The sequence below is a fragment of the Chiloscyllium plagiosum genome, chromosome 22 (genome assembly GCF_004010195.1).
Source record: "Chiloscyllium plagiosum isolate BGI_BamShark_2017 chromosome 22, ASM401019v2, whole genome shotgun sequence".
NCBI classification, from domain to species: domain Eukaryota; kingdom Metazoa; phylum Chordata; class Chondrichthyes; order Orectolobiformes; family Hemiscylliidae; genus Chiloscyllium; species Chiloscyllium plagiosum.
In genome coordinates this window covers 30,755,317-30,767,086 of record NC_057731.1, presented here as the reverse complement: position 1 = coordinate 30,767,086, position 11,770 = coordinate 30,755,317, and the positions used below count along the sequence as shown (strand labels likewise).

At 39.6% G+C, this 11,770-nt stretch overlaps 1 protein-coding gene across 1 annotated transcript in view; it reads left to right on the top strand.

Annotated features, from left to right (window-relative positions):
* LOC122561392 (L-seryl-tRNA(Sec) kinase) overlaps nucleotides 1-11,770 on the top strand; it is a 38,441-nt gene that overhangs the window by 19,062 nt on the left and 7,609 nt on the right. The window contains exons 7-8 of the mRNA XM_043713157.1: nucleotides 5,382-5,457; nucleotides 7,140-7,233. Coding sequence (XP_043569092.1) covers nucleotides 5,382-5,457; nucleotides 7,140-7,233 — 170 coding nt within the window. The remainder of the gene's footprint in view (nucleotides 1-5,381; nucleotides 5,458-7,139; nucleotides 7,234-11,770) is intronic.

Here is an 11,770-nt window from a genome sequence, read left to right as displayed (position 1 = left end):
CAAAGATGTGCAGGTCAGGTGAATTGGCCATGCTAAATTGCCCGTAGTGTTAGGTAAGGGGTAGACATAGGGGTATGGGTGGGTTGAGCTTCAGCGGGTCGGTGTGGACTTGTTGGGCCGAAAGGGCCTGTTTCCACACTGTAATGTAATCTAATGTCCTGTTCCTGAGTGAATACTGACGAAAAGTATTCATTCTGTGTCTCCTCAATCTCGGGCGTTTCATCACCATGCTAGGTAACATCATCAGTGAGCCTCTGATGTAGTGCTGGTATTCTGTCCTGCTTGCTGTTTGTGTCTTGGTCTGTTGTGATGGGTGATATCACTTTCGGGACTTTTTCTGAGAGGTTGGTAAATTGATGTGTTTGTTAATGGAGTTCTGATTTGAATGCCATGTGCCTAGGAATTCCCGTGTCTTTGTTTAGCCTGTCCTAGGATGGATGTGTTGTCCCAGTCGAACTGGTATCCCTCTTCGTCTGTGTGTATGGATGCTAGTGATAGTTGGTCATGTCTTTTGGTGACTAGTTGGTGCTCATGTATCCTGGTGGCTAGTTTCTGGCTCATCTGTCCAATATAATGTTTGTTGCAGTCCTTGCAGGGTATTTTATATATATGATGTTTGTTCCGCCAGTTGTTGGTAGGGGGTCCTTTAAATTCATCAGGAGCTGTTTCAGTGTGGTGGTAAGTTTGTGAGCTATCATGATGCCTAAGAGCTGGAATAATCTGGTCGTCAACTCTGAGATGTCTTTGATGTATGGCAGGGTGGCTAGAGTCTCTAGGCGTGTTGTCTCTTCATGTTTAGGTCTGTTGTGTAGGCATCGGCGGAGTGCGCTTAGCGGGTACCTGTTGTTTCTGAATACATTATATAGGTATATTTCCTTGGCTTCTCCTAATTCCTGGGTGCTGCAGTGTGTGGTGGCTCGTTTAAGTCATGTCCTGATGCAGCTCCGTTTGTGGGTGTTGGGATGATTGTTCCTGTAGTTGAATATCTGGTCAGTGTGTGTGGCTTTCCTGTTGACATTGTTCAGCAGCTCTCCATTTGCATTTCGTTCTTGTGTGATGTCTAGGAAGGAAGGCTGTTGCTGTTCTCTTCCTCTTTGGTAGACTTTATACCAGTAAAGATGTTGTTTGTGTTTGTGGGTTACTTCTAATTAGTTGCGTTTCGTGATGACAAAGGTGTTTCATGATGGACCCAAAACGTGGTGTGGATCGTCGGAAGGGCTGTTTGTTCTAACCTCTGCACAACTGCTTTTGCTAAAAGTCCTGATATTGGTGATCCCATAGGCTTCCCATTAATTTGTTTGTAGATCTTTACGTTGAAGGTGAAGTGGTTTGTGAGACACAAGTTTACCAGTTTGAGGATTCTGTCCTTGCTGATTGAGTTGGTGTTGTCAGGTGTTTGTATCCTTGGTTCGTCTAGCAGTGAGGTCAGTGTTTCTTTGGCTAGGGTGATGTTTATTGATGTGAATAGAGCTGTCACGTTGAAGCAAACCATGACCTCATCGTCCTCTACCTTAGTGTCTTTGATGATGTTAAGGAATCCCTGGATGGAGTGGCTTGAGTCTTCTACTAGGTATTTCAGTTTGCATTGAAGTTCCTTTGCTAGTCTGCATGTCAGAATGCCTGGACGTGAGACTATGGGTCGGAGGGGGGGGGACCCCCTTGTTTACGTACCTTTGGTAATCTGTAGAAACGGGTTGTGTTGGATCCTTCAGGTTTCATTCTTTGGAGGTCTGTTTTGTTAATTTCACCTATCATGTGAAGTTTCCTCAGGGATGCTATAATTCGGTTTTCTAGCTGTGGAGTCGGGTCTATTGCCACCTGTTGGTAGGTGTCCATATCTGCGAGTAGTGTTTGTTGGATGTAGGTTTGCTCGCTGAGCTGGAAGGTTCGTTTTCACATTGACAGCTGTGCTGGCGCCACTGCTGCAACACAGACAGACACCACGCTGCTCCCCAGTGGGGGGCATTGAGCCTGTTAAGTGGAATGTGCAGGGTGCAGGGAAGGTCAAGCGCTCCCACGCCGGAGGACTTCGGAATCTGAACTTAGGGGGACAAAGGGGACGGGTCTTCTGTGACACCACAGCCATGCTCTCGCCAGCGAAGGCAAGTGCGATTGATTGCCAAGTCAAGTGTTGTTTGCTTTTTCACTATATGGTGTTCTGTTTAGGTTGACGATCATGCACCCTTTGTCTGCTGGTAGGATTACGATTTTTCTGGCTTTTCTGAGTCCTTCCAGGGCTTTCCTTTCCAGTGTGTCGAGGGTGTTCCTTTCTTTCTTTCTTTCTGCTTAGTTTTGGTGTTAATGTCTGTCTGATGGCTTGCTGGATTTCTTCCGCAAGTCCGTTGTCTTTCAGGGAAGTTTTCAGTGCTGCTAGAAAGTCTTTTTGTCTGCATTCCTGTGGTTGAAGCTCATCCCTCGTACTTGGACGGCTTTTTCTGTGTCTGAGTGGTCGGTCAGACAGGTTCTTTATCCAAGTCTCTGAATTGACCATGTTATTGCTGTGCATGAACTTAGCCAGTTTTTCTTGGAGGGCTAGTCTTTTTTTTGTCTTGGTCCACTGTTGTTTAATGTTGATGGCTCATTTTAGCATACTTGTCCATTCATGGTCAGTTGCGTTAGTGTACGGAGTTTATTGGCGTGAAAATTCTCTGTTCATATTTATGGCGTTGGTTGTGACTTCATTTATCATTTCTCGTATAATCCTGTGACTTCTGTTCTGCTGTTCTTCTGACTTGTGAGGTTTTGAGATTAGATCTATATTGATTCAGTTGTCAAGTGGAGTTTGTTAGCTCAGTTAGCTAAATGCAGAGTGAATGTCAACAACATGGATTCAATTCCTGCACAGGTTGCTGTTAACATGAAGATTCTCCCCTACCTGATGCGTAGTGACCTACTTTAAACTTCATTGTTATTAGCAATCCTGTCCATCTTGCCACTGGCACTTTGTTACATATAATGGGACTTAAGGTGTCATATTGAAGTGTGCTGGAGAGCTCTAGCTTTAACAGCAACCTGGAGAATCATAACTTTGTAATCTTAAAAAGTCTGCATTACAGAATTGAAGTAATTCTATTTTGAATTCTGTCCTCAGAAATTGACCTTATGTTAATTCTGTTAATGGAGATTTGTGATTGTGATGTGTATTGCTCAAAATTGCACTATTTGTTGACCTTGTTTAATTGCCTTTGAGAAAGTGATGGTGAGTTGCTTTCTTGTACCATGCAGTTCATGTCATGTGGGCACATCTGTGTTAGGAAGGGAGTTCCAGATTTTTGACCCAGCATTAGAGACAGTTCAGAGAAAGTTGGTTAACTGATATTTGGGACAGGTGATCATCTTATGAGGAAAGATTGCACAGATCCTGAGAGGACTTGACAGGGTGAAGGGATGTTTCCTGTTTTGTGGGAGAGATTAGAGAAAAATGACAGAGAAAAGAGATAAGTCTAAGGGTGGTACAGTTGAGAAGAGGAGCAAATCAAATCGTCCAGGCAGAGTACAAGGTAAGACTGATAAATTAAACTGCATTTATTTCAATGCAAGAGGCATGACAGGTATGGCAGACGAACTCAGGGCATGATTGGGAATATGGGACTGGGTTATCATTCCTGTTACAGAAATGTGGCTCAGGGAAGAGCAGGTCTGGCAGCTTAATGTTCCAGGATGCAAAGGAAGGACAGAAAGATGGGCAAGAGAGGAGGGGGAATGGCATTTTTGGTTAGGGAGAACATTACGGCTGTACTAAGGGAGGATAATCCTGGGAGTGCGTCCAGTGAAGTTATTTGGGAAACTAAGAAATGATCACCTTATTGGAATTTTACTGCAGGTTTAAGGTGAGAGGGGAAAGATTTAAAAGGGACCTAAGCAGCAAGGTTTTCATGCAGAGTGTAGTCCATGTATGGAATGAGCTGCCAGAGGAAGTGGTGGAGGGTATTACAACATTTGAAAAGTATCTGGATGGGTATATGAATAGGTAAGGTTTAGAGGGGCATGGGCCAAATGCTGACACATAGGACTAGATTAATTTAGGATATCTGGACGTTATGGACGAGTTAGACCATAGGGTCTGTTTCCATTTTGTATGAATCTAATTCCCATTAACTGAATTTAGATAGTTTACCTTGAAGCCATTGTAGGTCAAATGCTGCGTCATGTTCAGTGCATTTACTCTCACTTCACCTCTTGAATTCAACTCCTTTGTCTTTGTTTAATCCAAGGCTGTACTGAAGTTAGAAGCTAAGAGCCCATGGTAGAGTCCAAACTGAGCATTCGTAAATGGTCCATTGTTATGTATTGCTAGCACTGTTGACATCACGTAGTGTCACTGTTCTGATGATCAAGCATAGACTGTTGGGGTGGTAATTAGCTGGATTAGATTTGTCCTGCTTTTTGTGGTCATGGCAGTACTTGAATAATTGTCCACATTGTCAGGTTGATGTCAGTATTACAGCTATACTCATCCAGATTGGTTGGAGGCGTGGCTAGTTCTGAAGTACGAATCTTCAGAAGTATTACTGGATGTTGTCATGACCTATAGCCTATGTTGTGTCCAGTGTTTCCAGACATTTCATGATATCACATCGAATGAATTGAATTGACTTGACTTGCGATTCTGGGAATCTCAGCAGGAAACTGAGATCATTTATCCAGTTGATCCTGAAGATGGCTGCTTCAGCTTTTTTTTGGCACTACCTCTAATAGATTCATGGTTATTGAGAAGAGTGTAGGGTAGATCTTCAATTATTTAGTGAACTTATGAAATTAATAACTTCAGTCATATAGAGCAGGAATGTTCCATTTCTTCTTCACACTGAAATGTTTAATCTCATGTCATTGGCACTGTAATTTAGGCACTGTAATTTATGTCAGGTCATTCTGGGTTAAGGATTGAAGAGCTGGCTGGGGTTTTCACTGCTGATCCAGAATTTCCAACATCACAGAGTCATAGAGCTGCACAGCATGGAAACAGACAAAAAGTCAGCATAATGAGGCCTTACTGCAGTGATGCTTAATATCTAGGCATTTGAGTGTGGTACAGAAGGGCAGCAAGTGTAGTGCAATCAAAAATAAGCAAGGATTCTGTACTTTTGTGAAATCAAGATAAAATTGTCATATTTATAAAAAAGAAAACTGAAACTATTGGAAAATTTTAGAGATCTCTATAGATGCTTTAGACTTGCTGAGTATTTGCAATGTTTCTATTTTTCTTTACAAAGTTAGTTCCTTCTCTGCCATCTTTGAGAGTAAATATTGGCCAAGGAATAACAATTCTAGTAAGATACCAAAATATAGTCAATTTCTTTTGTGCCAAGCTAAAATTAAAAGTGGTGTTAGATACAGCATTGCATTCACTGGTGAATTCCACATCCATTCATGTTTTACAGCCAGAAGGTGTTTGAATTACTTGATGTTTCTTTAGAAAATCCAGAAAAACCGTTTGAAGAAAACATTGAACAAAAGGTAAAGGCAGTGGATTATATAATTAAATGCGTTTGCGAAATAAAGCTATTTTTAAATGTTGATCTGGTACACAAATGAGAATGTAGATAGAATTAAAGAATGTTTCTTACGTTATTGCTGTCAGCAGTAACCTTTTGAAGGGCTTCACTCAGGATTCAGTTCTTTTCTAAACTTGTTCATGGGATGTGGGCATTGCTGGTTAGGCCAGCATTTAATGCCCATTCATATTTGCCCAGAGGGCATTTAAGAGTCATTATTGTGGCTCTGGAGTCATATATAGATCGGAACATGTTAAAGACAACAGATTTTCTTCCTTAAAAGCCATTTGTGAACCAGTTAGGTTTTATGACAGTTGACTGTTGCCATTAGACTAGCTTTTTGTTTAAATCCAAGTCATGCAAATTGATTCTGATTGATAAAGACATTGCCAAGGAGAATGTGCCAGAAAAGGTTTATCTTCTAAGATTTTCTTCAGTTAAAAGAAAACATAATGTCTGGATGCATTCTTTCTGTTTGCAAAGGATAGGTGCAGTGCTTATGAATACGTGTTTCTTCTTGCACATTTCTTGTAATTCTATCCTGATAAGTACAAAATAAAAGCTTCAACAGGATATCTTTTCATTTTATCAAAACTCAAATTGAATGTATTACTCGTCTTCAATGCTGGTCTTCATTACAACCCAAATCAATAAATGTCTGAAAGATGAATGTACAAATAAAATGAGTGCACTAACATTTTAGGGCCCATCGACAATTTTGGTTTAATTTAAATGTCAAGCATACAACTAGTCCAGTAATTACTATTTGCATTGATTTCTGCAAACTGTTATGATCTAGTGGCCCCAATTGTTATGGGTAATGCCATATGATGTTAGTATAAAACAACTTCGATCTTCAGCAGGAACATTGTGGGTAGACCATCATTTTTTAAATCTTTGCTACCAAAGAGATCTTTTAATAAACATAAGCATACAATGTTGTGGTCTTTGTTTAACAATAAAGCAAAACAAATATTCATTAACAACACAAATGAATATAAACTAGAAATAAATCATTATTTCCTTATAACACCAAGTCAAACAGTAGACATAACTTAAGCACTCTTTATAGAGCAGAAAGAACAGTTTTATATTTCATCAGTACACGCTGGTACAGTTTACAAATATCGTTGCAATTCTAAGAATATCTAGTACTGTCCATCTAACTCAGCATGAACAACACCCAGTCCAGTTTCCAAGGAAGTGAGACTATTTCTAAACTACTTTTATGGGATCAAAATAATTAAAATTTCAACTCATCTGATCCTAGAGATAACTCTTCCTAAATTATTATTATGCTCGTGACTTATTTTCCAGTGCTGTACTTCCTTTACGCAACTTCAGTTCCTTTATTTAAACTTCAAAAGCATAACTTTTCTTTTTTTCCACTGTCTGTATCCCAACACTCCAGTCTGAGATTAACAATAACTTATTATTCAAAGATAATTTCATTACTGTTAAACTCCTTTTCATAGGAATGCTGCTTAGTGCATTGAAGACTTCTTAGCACTTAGGAGTTTGATAGACACTTCTCTCGAATTCTAAGAACCCAAACTCGCAATTGACGATATTTAAGTGTATACATATATATTTCACAGTTTCATTACAAAATGTTTAAAATGTCTGCTTTTGACTGTCACACAGGCAATAGATCGTGCTATTTGCGCAGCTAGTGTTCTTCATCAGGCTGATCAAACCATCCGTCGTTTGGTATCCCAATCTATGAAAACTGCGAAAGGTATAACTAATACAATTCGTATACATGACCTGTAATTTATATACTTTTGGTTTATCATGATTTCTTCTGATATAATTTTGAAAGCAAAACTAAAACCATGGTTACTATATAGATATCCCAAAAGTAAATGTCATACATTTGGACTTCCAGAAGACCTATAAAAGTAATGCATAGTGAGGTCAGAGCATGTGGTGTTGGGGGACAACTAGTAGAATGAATATCAAGAAACAGAAAACTGAAAGAAAATGTTTAGGTGACTTCTGAAGACTGCTGTGAAGTAGACATACTGCGATCACAATTATCACAATTTACAATTTGGATTCAGGAAATAAAGTACAATTTAAGAATTGACAAATGATGCTAAATTGAATGACACTGTTAATACTGATCGGGAATGTGACAAAATACAAGATATGTTAACAACCTTTAAGAATTAATTTCAGTGCATTGCATAGTGGTGCATTTTGTGCAAATATTAAGGAGACAACTGTTACAACATGGGTTAAACTCTCCTGCTTAATTTAAAACCAGCAACACAGAAAAAATTTATGCCGTGCAGTAATTGTAAAATTTCGAGTGGCCAAGAACTATGTAAATTAAAAATCAACAACTTTATTTCTTAAAGTATAACAGAGAATAATTAACTAACCATTATTTACAATTTCTTTCTCTAACCTTCCCTTCCATAATTCTAGTCTGATAAAACTCCCAATTAAGATTTACAAAACAATACTTCTTATCTCAAAATGAGGCTCTTGTCTTTGGATTTTCCTTGTTAGAAATCTTTGCATTACAGGTTACTGATCGAAAATGTACTTTTAAGAGATACTTTTTCAAGCAGTCTGTTACATTCTAGGACTTGGCCGTTCTACTCTCAACTGTTCAATTTTCCTCTGGTCTTAGACTCCAGAGCATCAGATTGTGTCATTGGCTTTTAAGATGATCAATATGCTCGATTCAAACTTGATTGGAAATTGGTATTTTTTCAGGGTATAATTTAAGCTGATTGGCCGAATTTGAATTTGTTTTTGTCTCCAGGCAGCGAGCTAATCAAGTGTTACATGCATTGTTGCCGTGATGAGAACACTTGGTGCTTCGTCCTGTAGTTCTGCTGCTTTAAACTCTCTTAAAGTACATCCACATCTTCATAACACCACAAACAACTGGATCATAAGTCTAAATGGGGTGGAACACAAATGGGGTGCACAATTCATTGAAAGTAGCAACATTGATTAATAAAGAGAAAAAAGCAAAGCAGGCACCTTTTCTTTTGTTGATGGATAGATTGATGAGCTAGGAAGTTACACTTGCTTAGAACATTGGTTAAACCACACCTGAAGTACTATGCACAGTTATTATATTTGAAAAAAAGGCATAGTGATACTGTGGAAGGTTCTAAAATGGTTCACAAGTTATCAGGACTGAAAGGATGCATTTATGAGGAAAGATGCTTGGACATTTCTCTGTAAAAGTCTTGAGGATGGTGGTGATTGTGAATGGTGATGATGATGGTAGTGACCTGATACAAATCCTTATGATAACAAAACAGTTTGATAAGCTAGAGTTATAAAGCACAGAAACAGACCCTTCGTTCCAACTTGTATGTGCTGACCAGACATCCCTATCTGACCAAGTCCCATTTACTAGCATTTGGTCCTATCCCTCTAACCCTTCCTATTAATATACCCATCTAGATACCTTTTAAATGTTGTAATTGTACCAGCCTCTGGCAGCTCATACAATACACACACTGCCCTCTGCATGAAAACATTCCCCCTCAGGTCCTTTTTAAATCTTTCCACTCTCATCTTAAACCTATGCCCTCTAGATTTGGACTCGCCACCTAAGGAAAAAGACCTGGCTATTTGCCCTATCCATGCCTCTCGTGATTTTGTAAATCTCTATAAGGTACCCCTCAGCCTCTGATGCTGAAGGGTAAAAAGCCCCATTCTATTCAGCTTCTCCCTATAACTCAAATCCTGCAGTCCTGGCAATGTCCTTGTAAATCTTTTCTGCACTCTCTCAAGTTTAACAACATCCTTAATAAAGAAGGGCGACCAGAATATTTGATTTGTTAAAACTCTCTTACACTTATGACCATTAGCTTTGCATTTTCCCAACAGATGAAACATCTCCAATTATTGGGAGAGTTCAAAACTAATGGTTGTAAATAGAAGAAAGTTTTAACAAATAAATTAGCCAGAGAATAAAATAAAATTTGGGCGAACCTTCAGTATCCAAAAAGTATCAGGAATGTGAAATGTGGTCGCTGAGGTAAATGACATTGATGTATTTAAGAGGGAGTTAGATAAGCATGAAGGAGATTGCAGCAGAAGGATATCTTGGTAGGGGTAGATGAAGAGACATGGCAAGGAGCCTTATGTGATCCCAATAGACTTTTTTTTTCTGCTGTAGACGCTTGTGTAACTAAACTTCAAAAATAATTATATTGCATTCTAACAAAGTGCTTTTGAAAATGTTAGATTGCACACTTTATAGACTGAAACACTTTTTTTTGTGAAATGCCTTTATTTTAATCAAATAGGAATTACAGAGGATTTGCTTCTCTGGACATATTTTTAAGCTAAGCAGTGCAATTTCAATCTCATTAGGGGTCTTCTCTTCTTCATAACTGTGACCCAGTAAACACCAGCCAAATAGAATTTACTGGAACTCCATTCAAGTCATTCAATCTGTACTGGGAAAGAGTAACACCTTGTCAGAATTAAAAATTAAAAGATAAGCAGGCATGATAATATCACTCTACTCTTGATCATAACTAATGTCCTTCCTTTCATCATAAAATTGGAAGTGGGGATGTTCACCAATGTTCAGCACTATTTGCAATCATCAAATACTGAAGTAGTTCATGTTTGTATGCAACAATATCCGAAGAATATCCAGGCTTGGGCTGACAAGTGGCAAGTAGCATTCATGTCATGCAAGTGCCAGGCAATGGCCATTTCCAATAAGAGCCAATCTAATTATGACACCTTGACATTCAATGCTATTATCATCACTAAATCCCCTGTTTATCAACATCCTGGGGGATACCATTAACCAGAAACTGAACTGGACTCACCACATAAACACAGTAGCTCTAAGAGCAGGTCAAATGCTGGGAATATTTGAGTAACTCACCTCCTGACTCACCAGAATCTGTCAACAATCTGCAAGGCATAAGTCAGGAGTGTGATGGTGTACTCTCCACTCACCTGGATGGGTGCCATGCCAATAACACTCAATAAACTTGATCCATTCAGAACAAAGCAGCCCAATCAATTGGCATCGCATCCACAAGTATCCATTCCCTCTTCCTCCTGCTCAGTAATAACGATGTGGGCTGAAAATGTGTTGCTGGAAAAGCGCAGCAGGTCAGGCAGCATCCAGGGAACAGGAGAATCGATTTTTCGGGCATAAGCCCTTCCTCAGGGATGAGGAAGGGCTTATGCCCGAAACGTCGATTCTCCTGTTCCCTGGATGCTGCCTGACCTGCTGTGCTTTTCCAGCAACACATTTTCAGCTCTGATCTCCAGCATCTGCAGACCTCACTGTCTCCTCCAGTAATAACGATGTATACTATCTATAAGATGCACTGCAGAAATTCACAAAAGATTCTTAGGCAGTCACCTTCCAAACCCACAACCACTTCCATCTAGAAGGACAAGAGCTGAAGATATAAGGGAACACCACTGTCTGTAAATTCCCCTCCAAGCCACTTACCGTCTGACTTCAAAATATATTACCGTTCCTTCACTGTTGAAAATCTTGGAATTCTCTCTCTAAGGATCTATGTATGGACTAGAGTGGTTCAAGAAGGCAGTTCACCACCACCTTCTCAAGGACAGCTAGGCATGGGCAATAAATCTTGGCCAGCCAGCAACACTAAACGTCCCATGAGTGAATTGAAAAAAGAACTGGAGAAATTAGAGCACAGAAGAAGAGAAGCAACAGATTGGCAATCACAGGGAGGAATTTACAGGTTGAAATATTGAATAATTAATGTGCCTATCAAAAATATTCTCGATATAAAATGTCATTTCAGATAAGGAAAACAACAAAAATGGCCAAAACAGTGAAAATCCACGGGAGTCATTCACAAAAGGAGTGTAATGGGGAGGCTTGAGAAAGCGCAAAATAAACTCCAGAAACAGGCATGTGAAATTATAGACAATAGACAATAGGTGCAGGAGTAAGCTATTCTGCCCTTCGAGCCTGCACCACCATTCAGTATGATCATGGCTGATCATCCTTAATCAGTTCCTGCCTTATCTTCATAACCCTTGATTCCACTATCCTTGAGAGCTCTATCCAACTCTTTCTTAAATGAATCCAGAGACTGGGCTCCAGTGCCCTCTGGGGCAAAGCATTCCACACAGCCATCACTCTCTGGGTGAAGAAGTTTCTCCTCATCTCTGTCCTAAATGGTCTACCCCGTATTTTTAAGCTGTGTCCTCTGGTTCAGCACTCGCCCAACAGCGGAAACATGTTTCCTGCCTCCAGAGTGTCCAATCCTTTAATAATCTTATATGTCTCA